The 18,928-nt window shown below is 36.4% G+C and overlaps 1 protein-coding gene across 1 annotated transcript; it reads left to right on the forward strand.

Annotated features, from left to right (window-relative positions):
- Positions 1-306: 306 nt before the first annotated feature.
- On the forward strand, positions 307-16,997 carry phf10 (PHD finger protein 10). Its single transcript, XM_065250895.2, has 12 exons — positions 307-415; positions 835-941; positions 1,066-1,196; positions 1,287-1,370; positions 4,606-4,748; positions 5,176-5,325; positions 6,337-6,446; positions 6,582-6,732; positions 6,836-6,973; positions 15,014-15,122; positions 15,400-15,588; positions 16,767-16,997. The coding sequence occupies exons 1-12, from the start codon at positions 347-349 to the stop codon at positions 16,850-16,852; spliced, it is 1,467 nt and encodes a 488-aa protein (XP_065106967.1). The 5' UTR covers positions 307-346; the 3' UTR covers positions 16,853-16,997.
- The last annotated feature ends 1,931 nt before the right edge of the window (positions 16,998-18,928 follow it).

Raw genomic sequence — 18,928 nt, forward strand, 5'->3', positions numbered from 1 at the left:
AATATCCTTTCAGCATAGTAAAAAACATAATTCCAAATTAAACACAATGTAATATTTGTTTTTATATATGTATTAAAATGTTATTTTATTTAGTAATAAACCTAATTTACCACGTTCACAATTGTTTAAAAAAAAAAAAAGAATACAACTTGACATATAAAAACGTAAAATATTTAATAAAAATTTGTACAACCAATATTAAATACAAATTTAATTAAGAAATTACCAATGAAACGTTTATATTAGTTTCATTGAAAAATAACCTATACTCGGTCGGAACCGTTCTTTGCGTTCCCACTTTCCAGTCGGAATGTGACACTCTTTTATTAGCAGAAAGAACAACAACATGGCAACTGTATTGTCGCCAAGACCGTGCGATAGCAATCCTGCAACTCCAGGAACACAGTCTATGAAGGTTTGTGTGTGTGGTTTCGTGGCTACATTTTAGTGCACAACCATGGTTACTACATTTTAGCATATGAGTGCATTTTTTAACTCCTAAATAGCGTGATACGCGCCACAGTCGTCTTTATGTATCCGAGGTGAAGACATTCAATCAATACAAACAAAGATGATTGCGTATTATGATGAACATTGTTATTGTGGATTATGCGCGTGGACGTGAAATATATATAAAGTAAAGAAAATATATCCTAAATGTACTCTTTTGTTTATCGGACAACTACACGACAGTCTGTCTGGAAAATACAATATGATTTTATAAATATTCGATCTAGGTTGCGCTTTGAAACGTATTGGCTAATTTACAAAATGTGTTTTTTGGCGTAAGTTTTTCTGACAAACTCTTGTTGTTGATTTTGTTTTTATTGTAAGGATGAGATTGAGGAGAACTCCAGCGATGGCAGTCAAGCCCCAAAGAGACGCAGGATGGGTTCAGGTGACAGTTCCAGGAGCTGTGACACATCCAACCAAGATCTGGGGTGAGCAGCACATTCAGCACACTATCAAGAAAGATGCATAAACTATCTAACTAAAGTCATTATGTAAGTTTTACTCCACCATGATGATATTGCTCTGTGTTGAATCTTTCTTGCTTTATTATAGAGCAACGTACTTCCCTGCTGAAAACCTAACAGAATACAAATGGCCTCCAGATGACACAGGAGAGTATTACATGTTACAAGAGCAAGTCAGTGAATATTTAGGAGTCACATCATTTAAACGGAAATATCCAGGTATTTGCATTGAACTGAATCATTGTATTGTGGGTCCCCCTCCCAAAACATTAAATGATAACTTATGACCTTTGTTCCACTTTACACTAGATTTGGAAAGAAGAGACTTGTCGCATAAAGAGAAACTGTATCTGAGAGAGCAGAATGTCATTACGGAAACACAGTGTACTTTAGGTAAGACTTCATTTATTCAGACTTTCTGTAGCATTTACATAAACTGTAGCAGTCACTATGTTTACAGGCACCCTCATAATGATGCTATAATGAGATTTTTGTAATATTACCTCATGTACCTTGTGTCATGCATCTTAAGCACAGATTCGTAGTAAACATAACATTAGCAAGTTTCCCTGAACAAAACGTCTCTGCTTCTTATCTTTACCCAGAGACTGTTTGAAGAACATGGCAACAGCATTGTCATTATATTTCTTTGTTTGTCACTGTGCCAAATATCAAAATATGACATTGGAATGTGTTTGGCATTTGTTGCCTTTTAAAATTTGGCAAGGGGCAACAGATGAAAAATAGCCTGTGGGCTAACTTTTTATTTATTGTAAAGGGTCAGTACTCATTAACAACAACAATACAGACAATGTAAATGTCAATATACACTCACCTAAAGGATTATTAGGAACACCATACCAATACTGTGTTTGACCGCCTTTTGCCTTCAGAACTGCCTTAAGTCTACGTGGCATTGATTCAACAAGGTGCTGAAAGCATACTTTAGAAATGTTGTCCCATATTGATATGATAGCATCTTGCAGTTGATGGAGATTTGTGGGATGCACATCCAGGGCACAAAGCTCCCGCTTAACCACATCCCAAAGATGCTCTATTGGGTTGAGATCTGGTGACTGTGGGGGCCAATTTAGTTCAGTGAACTCGTTGTCATGTTCTAGAAACCGATTTGAAATGATTGGAGCTTTGTGACATGGTGCATTATCCTGCTGGAAGTAGCCATCAGAGGATGGGTACATGGTGGTCATAAAGGGATGGACATGGTCAGAAACAATGCTCAGGTAGGCCGTGGCATTTAAACGATGCCCAATTGGCACTAAGGGGCCTAAAGTGTGCCAAGAAAACATCCCCCACACCATTACACCACCACCAGCAGCCTGCACAGTGGTAATAAGGCATGATGGATCCTTGTTCTCATTCTGTTTACGACAAATTCTGACTCTACCATCTGAATGTCTCAACAGAAATCAAGACTCATCAGACCAGTCAACATTTTTCCAGTGTTTAACATCAATTTTGGTGGGCTTGTGCAAATTGTAGCCTCTTCTTCCTATTTGTAGTGGAGATGAGTGGTACCCGGTGGGGTCTTCTGCCATTGTAGGTTGTGCATGTTGTGGTTTCACAAATGCTTTGCTGCATACCTCGGTTGTAACGAGTGGTTATTTCACTCAAAGTTGCTCTTTTATCAGCTTGTATCAGTCGGCCCATTCTCCTCTGACCTCTAGAATCAACAAGGCATTTTTGCCCCCAGGACTGCCGCATACTGGATGTTTTTCCCTTTACACACCATTCTTTGTAAACCCTAGAAATGGTTGTGCGTGAAAATCCCAGTAACTAGTGATGGGACATCTGAAGCGAGGCTCCGGAGCTTGTGTCGAGCAAAAAGGGGCGTTCCAGATGAAGCCCCGATTCGAGGCTTGTATCGTTTCCGTGAAAATCACGTGACGATGACAAACGAGGCCTCGTTTTCTGTTGAATACGTCATTGCTTCATTCTGAGTTTCGCTTACGGTTCGAAACTCGCGCCTCTTGTGGGTTTTGCAGTACGTTTGCATTGATGTTAAAGTGTTGGTTGTAGCGAGTAGTGGCAAGGTTGTAGTGAGTTTCTAGTATAGTTATCAGTATATATCATAGCCTGTATTATATATTATATTACACTTAGTTTAGTAGATTATTAGAGTAAATTATACATAGCCTAGTTCAGTAGATCATTAGAGTAAATTAGCATATGTCTAGTTCTAATACCTATAATACGTAATTATATTATATAGCCTATATTAGTAGTAGTGTTATTATTATATATATTATTGCTGCTGTTATTATTATAAGACTAGACTGTATTAGGGATAACCTAGAAGGACTGAGGATCCATTGGGATATTGGAACAAACAGAAGGTCCAATATCCCAATTTATATAAGCTGGCACTGATCTTCTTATGTTGTCCAGCATCATCAGTGCCCTGTGATAGGGTGTTTTCTAAAAACAGAAACCGCCTCAATCCAAATGCTGTTAAAAAACTTTTGTTTCTAAATAAAAACCAGTAAACCCTTTTCTGTGTTGCAGTTTGCGGTTCCACACTTCCAGTCCCATAAGCATTGCACTATTGCAGCCCCAGTTCAATAAGCACTGCACTCACGATAATTTGAAGAGTTTCGTTGCAAAACGAGATAACCACCATTTTTTAATTGTTCAGAAATCTTGTTTTTTGGTTGTGCATTCCAATTAATTTCAATGCAACTGCAGTTGGTTTGTTTTGATTTAAACCTTCATAACTTAAAAATACATGCATGATAACGTAATAATAAACATGTTTTGACAAAAATGTTAAAAAATGGATTTATCTCGTTTTGCAACGAAACTCTTCATTTCTTTATTTTGTGCATTCACTGTTATCACTAACTCAAGAACTACTGTATAGTTGAACACAAAGTTGTGTATGTGTGAGTTGTGTGTACATAGGTTAACACAAGCAGAGTAAAATACTTTCTTTAATATACTTTATTCAAAAGCCCACACCATGACAATTTGGTTGCTCAAAATGAATAGATTTGTGTGCGTGTGCGATACATTGCTTTGCACAGCAGGTGTCACTGAAGAGCACAGTGTTTCATGAGGCTTCGGGTAAATGAACCTTTTGGCGAACCAATGGGCTGGAAAGCCTCATTGGTTCAGGAAGCCTCGTTTGGCCATCACTACCAGTAACTGAGCAGATTGTGAAATACTCAGACCGGCCCGTCTGGCACCAACAACCATGCCACCCTCAAAATTGATAAAATAACATTTCTTATCCATTCTGACATTCAGTTTGGAGTTCAGGAGATTGTCTTGATCAGGACCACACCCCTTAATGACCTGAAGCAACTGCCGTGCGATTGGTTGATTAGATAATTGCATTAATGAGAAATTGAACAGGTGTTCCTAATAATCCTTTAGGTGAGTGCATTAAAACAATGGGCAGTAACACACCTACTGTATATGACTTTACCCTTTGTGCTGCTATACATTGGGGTATGGCGATAATAACCATTTACAACATGTACACATCTTCATTAACTGTGATTAAGTCCTTTCTCTTGATTGTTGGAAATTATCACATTATTGGTGTGTATGTAATAGTGGTCAGTGTTTGACTCTAGTCTCTTATTGACCCTTCACCTTTCTTCTTTAGGTCTTACTGCCTTACGCAGTGATGAGGTCATTGATCTGATGATTAAAGAGTACCCAGCCAAACATGCAGAGTACTCCGTCATACTCCAAGAAAAAGAACGGCAGAGGATAACCAAAGAGTATTCTGTGAGCACACTAAGTGCAGTGAGTAACAGACACACACACTGATTGTTTTAATAACAGTTCATTTAGCAAAGAGTAATGTTTGTTTGATTCTTATTAACGGCGGATTGCACAATGTTTGAAAGCCAATGTTGACATTTGAAATCACCCAAACATACACGCCCCTACCCCAATAGAATCTGGACCTTCTTTTGATAGACCCGCCCCACACGTACGCAACCCCGGCAAGGAGGTCAGTTAGTAGACCTGCCCCTTACTGCTGATTGGCTACAAGTGTGTTTTGGTAGTCGGCCAACTCCCTTTTCCAAAGCGTTTTTCAAACATTGTGCACTCCGCCTTTAAGCCTGTTTTTTGATTAAAATTAAAAGCTTATTCAGGAATTGTGATCAAGGTTGGTGCTACTTTGCTAAGTGTTTTTGTGCTAATTTGACTCTCTTGACTTTTTAAGCAAATGCAGCAGCAAAACCCTCAAAAAGTTGAAGCCAGTAAAGTGCCAGAGTACATAAAGAAAGCTGCTAAAAAAGCTGCTGAATTCAATAGTAATTTCAACCGAGAGCGGATGGAGGAGAGAAGAGCTTATTTTGACCTACAAACACATGTAAGATGAGTGTTTAATGTTTGTTTATTAGTTGTTGTTTTTTTTTAATAACTTTATTATGTTGGCCTGACATCTAGCATCACACTAGCTAGCAAGCAACCAGCACAGTAGCAAGGACAACATTCAGTATACATTCAATATAACACAAAGACTTCATCCTAACTTTCAAATTGTTGTAACTTTGTAAAGTCAACATTTAGGGGCCTGATTTACTAAGGGCTTGCGTCAGTGCAAACACCTCTTTTGCCATTAAAAATGACTGTCAGGATGTAAAAATTTTGCACTGGAAAGGTGTGGACACAGTTGTTATTGTAACTCTTGCATAGGCGTTTCTCTTTTAGACACGAAATTTATGGAATGTGAATACTTAAATGAATCACGCAACATGATTTACTAAGGTTTGCATTAGTCATTTTACTGGTATTTGTGCCAATATTTAACGCCCAAAAAAGCATGTATTAAAACACATTGGTCATTATTGAAAAAAGATTTTTGCGCCTGGGTTCTATAACGTGCACCTTTTTTTTCCTGTGCATACATTTTTTGCATTTTTGTAATGGCAACTTTAACAAATGCAATTACAAAAAAACTATTCCAATGAGAAAATAAAGTATTGTTCAGTAATTTACAGAATATATCATATAAAAAAACATCATATAAAATTCAGATGGATTTCAAATAAAAATCAAGTTAATATACTAACAAGGGAGGGAAGAAAGGAGAATAAAATAAGGGAAGGCACAAAATAAGATTACAAGCATATTAAATATGTCACAAATTTGAAGTTTTAATAGCTTTCTTTTTAACAAACATTGAAATTGTATCCAAGTACAACCCTTGTCAGTAGATCACCTGCAGAAATTTCCACTTCCATCTACATTTTTTAAAAAACTGCGCATTCACGCTTTTTTCCCTGTTTAGTAAATCTGGCCCTAAATTTTTCATATATTTGTTGTGACAAAATCAAATCTGTCTTTGCTTGTGTCTGTAATCTTTCTCTTTCACCTGTAGATTATTCAGGTACCGCAAGGGAAATACAAAATCCTTCCTCCAGAAAGAACCAAGACAGGTCCATACCCGGTTGCCCTAATCCCTGGACAGTTTCAAGAGTACTACAAAAGGTAATTCATGAAGTAATTCATCCTTTATGCAGTACTTCCGGCTCCTCCTGTGCACATAAAATACATTTGATTACATTTGGTTTGTAAATTCACAGGATGTCACTCTTGAACGTATCTAATGCTTAACGTTTGTAGGTATTCTCCAAATGAACTTCGCTACTTACCCATGAACACAGCGCTGTATGAGCCTCCACTGGACCCTGAGCTGCCAGCTCTGGACAGCGATGGAGACTCTGATGATGGCGAAGATGGGAAAGAAGACGCCAAAAAAAATAAAGGGTCCTCAGTAAGTCAATTTCTTATCAAGACTCCCTGACTTCTAAAAAAACAAGACTTTTTATATACAGTAGATATGGTTAATTAGAATATATGTTTTTGTTGACTTACAGGACAGTTCGTCTGGAAACACTTCAGACGGAGACAGCCAAGACAGTGGAAACAAAGTCAAGAGCAAAGATCGAAGCGGGACCCAGAGCAAAGACGGCACTTCTCGCACCATCCAACACAAATCTGTCCCTGGGTACAAGGTAGAAGAAAAAAGCCCCTGATCTTTTTAATAACTCAACATCTCTCTTCTCCACTTTTTGACACCGCTCTTTTCCAGCACTTTTAGCAGAGACGTCCTCTGTCCTGTTAAACACATGCACTCACATACTCAGACACACTCCCCCTGGTGGTCATAGATTGGGACTGCACTCATCAATGGATTTTATTTTCCATTATAATAGTGGCACTTATTTTTTTTGTGTGCCAGAAACCCAGTGACAGTTTCTGTGTTTTGCACAGACCTTTGGAGCAATAATGTTTCTTGTATGGTACTGCCATTAGTTTAGCTGCGATATACTTATTATTTACTAAGATAAAGTGAACAGTACTTCATATAGCTTAAAATACCTCTGTCTATACCTGCCAACCTGCCTGTCAGGTAAAATGAAAGGCGAGTGAGCTTTTTCAATTGGCTGCTAAACACTATTAGTTTTACTTTAACTTTTAGTTCATAGACATAAAACCGTTATTATTATTAAAGGTGCACTCAGTAAACCCTCCATTACAAAGTTTTAAAAAGCACTTTTGACAGATGATTATGATAATATATTCTTACATAAATGTGTTTAAACCATTTTATTTTATTTTTTTATTTAACTCTTTACCCGCCATTGACGAGATTGGACCACTGAAGGTAGGATGAAACGGGTTTTTTTGTTTGAAAGCAGAGGGTTTGTTCTTTCATTTGGTATATTGTATGTTTATATATTTAAAGAAGAACATTTTCTGGAAGGCATTAAACTTTGGTGAAAAATGCTAGCGCTGGCTGGCAACTTTTTTTAAAAACGCTGGCGGTGAAAGAGTTAATTGTATGTTTTATTAAAGTTTACAAATTAAGGATATTTTCTGCTTGATTGAGGTTCTGCCCATTGAGAGCTGTTTGAATATATCTATCACCATACCATAAATACTAGAAAATCTTATTTTATTTATGGATGTACTCGCATTATGTGAACCGTACCGTACCTAAGTACGTTTGACCCCAAAGTATGGTTAATTTGGCTAGTGTATGCTTTGCAGAGGTGGTCTCAGATACGGTTCAGTGGATTTGGGGGCAGGCCATGCACCCCAGAATGCCAAACTTCAGCTATCATTCTGATATGTGTAGCACAAATACATACAGCCGTGCGTCACCGCATTCCAACAACCCCAGATAACGGAGGTGAGTTTGACATCATGTGCGCTGCACGGACCGATCGATTTATGACAGTAAAGCAAAATAATACTGACTTAGAAAGATATGGAAGACATTAAACACTGTTTTCCACAATTAAATCATATTGATCTTCCCTATTTCTAATGTGATTTAATTAATGAAATTTACCCATAAATTCAAATTTTTGGATTATTTACTTACCCTTATGTCATTTGAACCCCTAGTGTGTTTTTTTTTTTTGGTTGTTTGGGGTGTTGTGGTAACTATGGAAGTGGATGGTGGTCGATGGGGTCCATAATAACCAGAAAACCCTTTAGTCCTCAAAATGACCCAAAAGCGTTAAATAAATCACTTAACGATATGACCAAAATCTTATCTCAAGATCATCATTACACTATCCATTACAAAAAAAGCATTGTTAAAAAAGTCTCGTGTTAATAAAGTTTTTGATACCATAGAATTTTCATAATTCTTGTTACCAATATCAATAATATTGCAAAAAACTTATACAAGCCTAAAAAATAAGACCAAAAACAAACAAAGCAAAAGTTCACTGAAGATAAACAGTCAATAATGAAATAAGGATAATAAATAATATATATCTTATTAAAGGTAGAAAAGTGATTTAATCAAGATGATTGACAGACAGGAGCAAATTAGGTAACTTTCCCTTTAAGACCCAAAAGTCCTGGGCCAATATACTGTTAAACATGCATTTTCTTTTTCAGCTGTTTACTTTTATTTTTTCTTAAGACCTAAATGGTTGTGTTTATGAGGATACTTGTAAAGACTTGTAAAGATTTTAAGGCCAATAAAGTGACAAAAATGCTCATGAGCTTAATGAGTAGCTGATGCGCTACTTGCAAGCTCCTCTCACCCAGAAACAATGCACAAATTTAGCTCTGTTGTTTGTGTTTTAATGGCTTAAAATCACTTGATTTAAAACTGCGGTGCTTCTTTACAAATGTTTACTTTTCCCCGCCAGCGTTTTTAGGAAAAAGTTGCCAGCCAATGGCAGCATTTTTTATGATTTTCACAAACTTTTAATGCCTTCCAGAGAATGTATGTTTTAAAGGTGCAATTTGTAAGATATTTGCAGTAAAATGTCCAAAACCACTAGGCCAGTGTTATATATTTTGTCCAGCTGATTACTATCAATATCTGTAATGTTTTCAACTACTTGTAAATCGTGAGAAAATTGCCATTCAAAACATTGACACGGGGCAGTGCAGTCTCCTGTCAATGACGTTAATATCCATGTGACCCTTTGTCACCGCCTTTACTGACGTAAAAACCACATGACAAAAGTGGTCGAGTTCGAAGGGGTGGGGTAGGTTTTTAAAAAAATACCACATGTTTAGAAAAAAGCTGAGATAATTCTATTTTTGTGAAGGACTTTTGTTAGAGAACAGATGCAGAGCGATGATCAAAAATACACAGAGTTTGAACTGTTTATCCTAAGGGAATACTTCTGGGTTTTATTTGTGGGTAAATGGCGAACATACGTATTGCCGGAAAAACTCGTCATTGGCAGAGGAAAGAGTAAAAGAGAGACACGTTAGTCCAAGATATTTAGCAGTTGACAAATTTCTACCAGTTTATCATACCTACCGGTTTATCGCCCACATCTATGTATCATATAACTGTCTTGAAGACATTTACTCCTCTACTTTCTTGTTGTGAATATCAGTGTTGTTTTAGTTTTTACAAATTATTTATTGATGAACATCCTAAAAATGCCACAGAGTATGTGTACTGAAATGGAAACATCGGCATTTGGATCCAGAAGAACAAAGAAAAGACATTGGGCGTTCAAATAACATGAGGGGGAATAAATATTTACAGTTTTCAGTTTTGGGTGCACTGTCCCTTTAAGAAACTGAAAATGATATCAAATTTTTATTTTTAACTAACTAATAAAACAACCATGTGTTCTTGATAAGATGATATGTACTGGTATTCACATGTAACAATAGTAGCATACTGCATACTAGTCCGTAGTCGCTCCGAAGTATAAGTCGCATCAGTCAAAAATTTATTTTGACGAGGACAAAACATATATAAGTCGCAGTGGACTATACGTCGCGTTAATTTAGAAAATGATTTCACAGAATCCAAGCCGAAGAACAGACATTTAATCTGAAAAGGCAAATTATTCAACTAAACAATAGCACAGAACATCATGCTGAATAGGTGTCCGTACATGTTAAAGTAACATTAACAGTTATTTACACAATACATAATAGCATACAGAACATAATTAAGAGGCTGAATAGGCTAAATTAACACGAAAAGCCAAATCAGGTTCAAAAAGGTCCTAGTCATTCCACATCACTGAATCCATTGAATTATATAAATACAGGAGCAGGAGCGGACTCACACAGCTGTAGACGGTAATGCTTTCTCTTGGTTCATATTAAATAATTTTGACGTACAAGTCGCAACTGACTAGAAGTTTCAGTACTTGCCAAACTATGAAAAAAGTGTTACTTATAGTCCAGAAAAAACGGTATTGCTAAGTACAACCTTCTCTGGGTTAAAGAAGACCCCGTACACACAAACCTACTGAGTGCACCTTTAAACTTGGCTTTATTTAACTTCTTTAATAGTGATACGTTACTTTCTTTCAGACATAAACTGGTTGTCAAACTAATGTTTGATATGAAATCATGATGTTAAGGGAATGTCAGTGATTTTCTACACTGACTCTGTGTGCACCTTATAATACTTGATATATATCAGTGTTTCTTTTGCTTGCTTCTGGTTGAATTGTGTAAGTTGTTTTGTTCTTGACAGAATGCTTACTAGATCAGCAAAAGGTTTACCTTTACACCAGCAATACTATAAAGCATTTGCTACATAAATGTAATACTAATTCTTTATCTCTTGATATAAAGGAAGGTATACTTAGTATATTGTTCATTAAATATATTGATATTTAATATTAAAACAAAACATGATTTATTTTGAGTAGTATGCCCACATTTGCTTGATTTTAAACGTTATTGTGCAATAAATGGTTTTGATATATTCGTAAATTTTTCTTCTTAACAGAGTGTTACCCTGGTAAAAAAGGATTTACAATTTTTAATTCCCCCCTACATTTACCTTTCCCTGTAGTTACATCGTCTCAGGAATTATACGCAGTGTAAGTTATAACAGTAGCATGCTACCTTACTATTCTTACTGTTACTGCAGTATGCATACTGTGCAGATCTTGAAGTAAAGTATTGCATGAAATGATGTGTCCCACAATACTGCTATATATTTAGTAAGCAAACTAGTGTTACATTTTTCTCCTTTGGAAAGTTAAAACAGGTGTAATAAGTTTATAAGGTTTTCCTACAAATACAAAAATATACAAAAATATGTAGATTTCTTCAGTGGCTGGTATTATCAAGATATATAGATGCAGAATTATTTTATTTATTAAAGGCTCTTACAAAATGTTGAATACGGCCATATCATCATCAACAGATGTATTTGTGAAATCTGGATACATTGGTTAGACTTTATTACTGGATCTAATTCAAATGTGTGTTTTAGTCACAATAAATCATTGTATGTTTGAAACCATTAATTTATTGAGAGCGCGGTAGGTCCAGCTTCTGTTGATCCTCTCATTGTACAGTATGTTGTTGGCTTGTTTATTTCCCCCAATTGTTAAAAGTGTTTAACACAAAATGTTCTGGATTCTGTTATGTGTTTTTTATCGATGTGATACCGATAGTATAGCCGATACCTATACTACTGTGACAGACTGAAGGCTTTTGTCCTTTTGTTAACGGTGAGCTTGACTAACATCTGATCGTGAAGCCTGGCCATCAACTTTCCATAAGCCTTTGTTGTTTTTCAGTATAATGGTTTTTATAGTAGAGCCTTTGACATGTCAGTATATAGATTAACCGTCACAGTTATACATTTGAATAAAGAGGTTTTAAAGAAATTAGATTGTAAAGCGATTTCTTAATGGATGAGCACTGATTGAAAGTGTCTATACTGAATACTGGGTGAAGTGCTGGTCTTGTACATTTGTGACCTAGTCTGTGAAAACCCAGTTAAAGTCATTTCAGTGATTTACATTTTTCTACAATCTATCATGTGAAAGATTGAAATCAAACTTTGATGCTCCTAATCTCATCATCAGATTATGAGACTTCAATCTAGGTTTCACAGACGGGGTCACGTTTAAAGGGGCACTCCACTTTTTTTTGAAAAAATGCTCATTTTCCAGCTCACCTAGAGTTATACATTTGATTTTTACCTTTTTGGAATTCATTCAGCTGATCTCCCGGTCTGGTTGTACCACTTTTAGCATAGCTTAGCATAATCCATTGAATCTGATTAGACCGTTAGCATCCCACAAAAAAACCCAAAGAGTTTGGATATTTTTCCTATTTTACATCGTGTACTAAGACAAGGAAAATTAAAAGTCATGATTTTCTAGGCAGATAGATAATATTTTGCACTGCCTGAAAATAGTCCCCTTGGTAACTTTCAATAGCTTTTAATTTTCTGTCAGTCTTAGTACACGATGTAACTACAGAAGAGTCAAGTTTTAAATAGGAAAAATATTGAAAATCTCTGGTTATTTTTAAGCTTGATGCAAGTGGTCTAATCAGATTCAATGGATTATGCTAAGCTATGCTGAAAGTGCTAGCGTCAAACCCGGAGATCGGCTGAATGGATTCCAAAACGAGAAAAATCCCTTTAAAGGATTACTCCACTTTCATGAAAAAATACTGATAGTTTACTTAACCCCATATCATCCAAGGTGTTTATGTCCTTCTTTCTTATGTTGAGAAGAAATTAATTTTTTTTTTTTTTTTTTTTTTTTTTTTTTAGGAAAATATTCCAGGTTTTTTCTCCATACAGTGGATTTTATTGGACCTCAATGGTTTACAGTTTCAGTGTAGTTTCAAAGGCTCTAAACGATCCGACTGAGGCATAAGAGTCTTATTTAGCGAAACGGTTGTCATTTTTGTAAAAAAAGTACTTTTAAACTTCTTGTTAGGGATGCGCCGATCGATCGGCCGATGATGCTTGCTATGCTTCTCAATGAATTACGGTGAAATGCCACTACATCCAAAAGCAAGTGGGCGCTCTTGTGCAGAAACTTAATATGTGCTGTAGATGAAGAACAATACACACGCAGCTATGATGACACGCAGCTCCAGGAAATGTCTTAAGGATATATTTATATTGCTGTTCTTCAAACCTTTTCAGGTATTTTAATGATAATAAAGAATATGTATAATGATTATGTTTGACAAGTGTTGCTTTTTCAAATGCATGTTATAAACGAGTCAAACTAACAGTGATTTCAGATTGATAAGGACTTACTGATCAAAAGCCGTAGTGCATGAAAAAGCTGTGAATAAGATTGGCCGTCCAATTCATAATAGTGATCGGCCATGTATTTTTAGTGGATATCGGCATTGATCGGAGCACCCCTACTTCTCGTCTTGCACTAGGCGTGGGACCTTATGTATTACGTAATCACGTCAACAATCTAAATTGTGGACCATTTAAACAATAAACTGACACAAAGACACTTATTAGAATCACACATACAACAACGTCTGAACGCTCCTCTTTCTCCACACTTGTAAACACTGGAGCCGTAGTTTTGCATACGTCATGCGTCACCTTTCGACATGATTGCGTCGTAAGGTTGTGCTGGCATGTCACATGGCTAGTGCAAGACGAGTAGTTGTGGTTTGAAAGTAGTACATCATTTTTTAATATTTTTAAGTGATGATTGTTTTGCTAGATAAGACCTTATGCCTCAGTTTGGATCGTTTAGAGTCCTTTGAAACTGTAAACTGTTGAGGTCCACTATATGGAGAAAAATCCTGGAATGTTTTCCTCAAACTTAATTTCTTCTCAACTGAAGAAAGAAAGAAAGACATAAACATCTTATATAAGGTAAAATTAGAGTAAATTATCAGAACTTTAAATGAAAGTGGAACATTCATTTAAGTTTTATGGGTCTCTGCAGTTTGTTTTATTTTGTGCTTATTTTTGTTTGTTTGTTTGTTTTCCTTTGTTTCTCCAACCAAATAACTGGCATAAATAATATTAGTAACATTTTGGATCTGAAATTGGCAAGTAAAATTGTATTCACGCACAAAAAAAGTTTACATAATAGACATTGATTTTGAGGTTACACTTTATTTTGATAGTCCACTTTAGACATTTTACTAACTATAAATAACTTTGCAACTACATGCCAACTACCTTTCAATAATTTGCAACTATACGTCAACTAACTGTCATTAGAGTATTAGTAGAGTGTAAGGGTTAGGGTTAGGGAAGAGGTTTGGGTTAGTGGAATAAGATGACATGCACCTGAAAAGATACTTATAGTCAGTTAAATGTCTGTTGAGATATCATCACAATAAAGTGTAAGTAGATATTAAGCAGACAGTCTACTAATTCTCTAAAGATTGGTAGTTGATATGTAGTTGGAAAGTTACTTATAATTAGTCAAATGTCGAAAGTGGACTATCAAAATAAAGTGTTACTGATTTTGAATCAGGATTTTTTCTTGATTTCTTGGTAACACTTTACAATAAGTTTGTATTTGTTAACATTTTCTATGGGGTGGTATCCCGGACAGGGTGGGGTTTAGATCAAGCCAGGACTAGGCCTTAGTTACATTAACTAATGTTAATAAATATGTGTTACCGATTTTTACATTGATAAAATGTTTGTCCTTAATAATAGATTTGGTCCTAACTGGGGTATTTGACAAATATATACCTGTAAATGTATCTTTAAAAATCCTATTGTGTTTAATTCGAGTATAATATCACATGACCTTGGTCGCCATGGCGTTTATAGCATTGCTCTGCCGTTGCAGCCTAAGGTCATTCCCAATGCTATATGTGGCATATGTCAGAAGGGTAAGGAGGCCAACAAGAGAGGCAAACCAGAAGCCCTCATCCACTGCTCCCAGTGCCAAAACAGCGGTAAGTCAACATTTTCAAAAACAATAACCCCAAATCAAATCACTCTTTAGTATTTAGCATGTGTTTCTTTATTGTATTCTATATGTAGAGATATGAACAGCACTCATGATGATTGGTAACTGCTGAGGCCACAAGGTCAAAGTCACCATTGTCTTAAAATGATTGAAGACGATTTGTTGTTATATCTCAAGTAGTTTTCCTAAGTGCCTGAATCCTGGAAGTCGTGGTATTGAAAAAAACGTGTTGATTTGTAGCAAAAGCCTTGCTTTATGTACAGGTCACCCGTCCTGTCTGGATATGAGCCCGGGGTTGGTGTCCCAGATAAAGATGTACCCATGGCAATGTATGGAGTGCAAGACGTGCACCGTCTGCGAGCAGCCGCACCACGAGGAGGAGATGATGTTCTGTGATAAATGTGACCGAGGTTTCCACACTTTCTGTGTGGGCATGGACTCCATTCCTCTAGGTGAGTCCATCAAGTCATAAATCAACATAATTTATCATCCGACAATGTTTTTGTACGCACAGCCTTTTGTTTTCTCTGGTTTAACAATGACCAGATACAGTGGGGAAAATAAGTATTTGACACATCAGCATTTTTATCAGTAAGGGGATTTCTAAGTGGGCTATTGACACAAAATTTCCACCAGATGTAGCCATCAAGCCAAATATTGAATTCATAAAAGAAATCAGAACATTTAAGTGTACAAGTTGAGTCATAATAAATAAAGTGAAATGACACAGGGGATTAAGTATTGAACCCACTTTATTTAATACTTTGTAGAAAAGACTTTTTGGTGATTACGGCTTCTAGCAAAAAAAAGTTTTGCTTTCATCTGACCATACTATAGTCTCCCAATAATCCACAGGCTTCTCCAAATGCTCTTTCGCAAACTTTAACCGAGCCTCAACATGCTTTTTGTTCAGCAGTGGAGTCTTGCGTGGTGAGCATGCATGGATGCCATCAGTGCATTGCTTATAGTTTTCTTTGAAACAACAGTACCTGCTGATGCAAGGTCTTCCTGAAGTTCTGCCCAAGTGGTTCTTGGCTCTTGGAAAACTCACGTGGAGAATCTGATTGTGGCCGGTTTATGGTGAAGTGATGCTCTTTCCATTTCCAGATAATGGCCCCCACAGTGCTCACAGGAACATTCAGCATACTGGAAATGCGCCTATAACCATTCCCATCAAAATGCTTTTTTTACGATAAGATTACGAAGATCTTGAGAGAGTTCTTTGCTTTTACCCATCATGAAGTCTTTCCTGTGTGCCTCCTGGGTAATGAGAAGCCTTTATAGGCCATCAATTAGGACTAAAGCAACTGATGTAAATTAGTACTGATAGGGGGTAGGGTTTCTCTCTCAATACTGACAGATTTCAGGTGATGATCTGGCTTTCTATGCCATTTTGCACCTTGTTCTGTTCATGTGTTCAATAATTATTCCCTGTGCCATTTCACTTTATTTATTATGACTCAACTTGTATACTTAAATAATCTGATTTCTTTGTATGAATTCAATATTTGGCTTGATGGCTACAACTGGTGTCAATAGCCCACTTAGAAATCCCCTTGCTGATGTGTCAAATACTTATTTTCCGGACTGTAAGTCACGTTTTAAACGTTTCTCTTTGTTTTTGCGACAGGTTGCTGGGTCTGTGATTTATGCAACAAAGAGATATCTACACCTCAGAAAAAAGGAATGGCAAAAACACCCAAAAAATCCAAATAAGTTCCAAAGCCTTGAATTTTGATATTCATTTTTTTTACTGCTTTTATGACAACCCCATTCAATGTTTTCTATGTTGCATTAAGGTTTTGTTTGTTTTGTAACTATTTTTTATTTTTAGATGGGTACTTTTTTATGGTATAAAATTTTGTATTGTTTAAAATAGTTATAAATAAAGTTTAATAATTGTCTAGCTCTTTTGATCATTCTAGATTCAAGATTGTATTTGTCACACACCAACACGCACACACATTGTTATATAATTACACACTACAAACGGATGTGTTAAAACAAAACAATCAGTGTTATTATTGGAAAAACATTTTTGTGTATGTTACCCTTATGCTGCGTTTACACCAGCCGCGGTAGAGGCGTGAAGCGCAAGTGATTTCGATGTTAAGTCGATGTGAAGACACGTTGATGCGCGCCTGGAAGTCTCGCAGCGCGGATGAGGTGTTTGGCGCGAAGCGGTCGAAGCAATTCCACCTCGTTCGCTGGTTCGCGTGAATTGAGCGTCTGGCACGGTACGCGCGAATTGTGCTTTTTGTGCATTTCGCATTTGATATGAATTTGCATCTGACGCCCAAGTTGAAAAATTTGAACTTTTTCGAGCTGCGTTAACCAATCATGAGCCTGCTTGCTACTGTGGCGGCAGCCCCGCCCGAAGTCACTCATTCAGCATGAAGGCTTGATATTGTCCGTGAGCAGTCACCCGGAGCTATACGACACAAGTTCTTATTTCTATTGAGACGGAAATAAAAAGGACCTCGCTTGGAGAGTGTCAGTTGTAATACACTCTTCACTTTTGAGTCACGTGACGTTTATCAACCCGCGCTGTTTATTTTCCCCTTATAGTAAGGTGACTTAATACAAACCGGTAACTCTCTTGATAAATGCACGATCAACATCAGCCATCTTGCAAACAGGCAACCGCATAGCACTTGCCCCTCCCACAAAAAGCAGATTTTGCCTCTGATGCGTGTCAAATGCTTGCTTTTTCCGCGCATCTACTTCGCTCTAGACGAGCGAATGCATTCAAACTGTTCAAGCGGCAAACTAGGCGCGATAGACGCGATTTTGACGCCTGAAACACGGGTGGTGTAAACGCAGCTTTGCTCAGCTTGTGTTGTCATTTCTATTAATTTTAACACAAAATCGACACAAAATGACACATGATGTGTTAAATAGTATAACACAAAAATTTTGTAAAAAATTAACACATACTTTTTCAACTTGTGATGAAATTTGTCCAACATAATGGATGAGTTTACTTCAATATTTTGCATGTACATTTTTTATCTTTCACTACAAAGTAAATATCGTTGAAAAGGCCTAAAAATGTATTTAATATTTCAAAACCTTTTAGCAGTATTAATATGCAGTAACAGTAATTTATTAATTTCTAAAATATTTTCGAATGTATTAAATATTTAAGAGTATGCTGATGACACATAGGGGCCACTAAAATTGCAACACAAACCTCTTTTTATATATAATTTATATATTATATATATTATTCCATTATTTTTAATTTATAACATTAAATGTAAAAAGTTTTATTTAACATTTTAAACTCTTCCGTCAAAAACATTTTGAAAACTCTCTTTAAAACAAGACCAAGCCTTCTAGACCAAAAAAATGCCAGAGTTATATTAATTTGATAATGGGCTGTGCCAGTAAATGGGTTTAAGTTGCTCCCTCTAATATTAAAGGAGTGGTCCACTTTAAAGATGGGGTCCATTGTCTTTTTATAGTAGGAAAAAAATACTATGGTAAGTCAATGGGCCCCTTCTTTAAGTGAACTACTCCTTTATATATGACTTATTAGTTCAGTCATAACTAAAACCTTAAAAAACATTTATTTGAAAACCATCCTGTTGAAGTCATTATGCCTCATCTCTTGTTATCAAATGATGCAGCAATGAGAGGGGCGGAGCAGAGTGTTTTTACTATACCATAATGACCCAAGTCCGTCATCTCACCTTTCACTGCTAGTGAATGGCAACTATCGTGTTGTAGCAGATGCCACGTGGAGGTCAATAGAAAAACAGCAGGTAACAGGTGTGGGGGCGACCTTCA

The sequence above is a fragment of the Paramisgurnus dabryanus genome, chromosome 20 (assembly GCF_030506205.2).
Source record: "Paramisgurnus dabryanus chromosome 20, PD_genome_1.1, whole genome shotgun sequence".
Classification (NCBI taxonomy): domain Eukaryota; kingdom Metazoa; phylum Chordata; class Actinopteri; order Cypriniformes; family Cobitidae; genus Paramisgurnus; species Paramisgurnus dabryanus.

Bases quoted from the DNA above. Each gene is read 5' to 3' on its own strand.
- phf10 (XM_065250895.2), top strand. From the start codon at position 347: ATGGCAACTGTATTGTCGCCAAGACCGTGCGATAGCAATCCTGCAACT. The intron at 1,197-1,286 runs GTATTTGCATTG...ACTTTACACTAG, and splicing joins ATTTAAACGGAAATATCCAG to ATTTGGAAAGAAGAGACTTG. The intron at 6,447-6,581 runs GTAATTCATGAA...TAACGTTTGTAG, and splicing joins TTTCAAGAGTACTACAAAAG to GTATTCTCCAAATGAACTTC.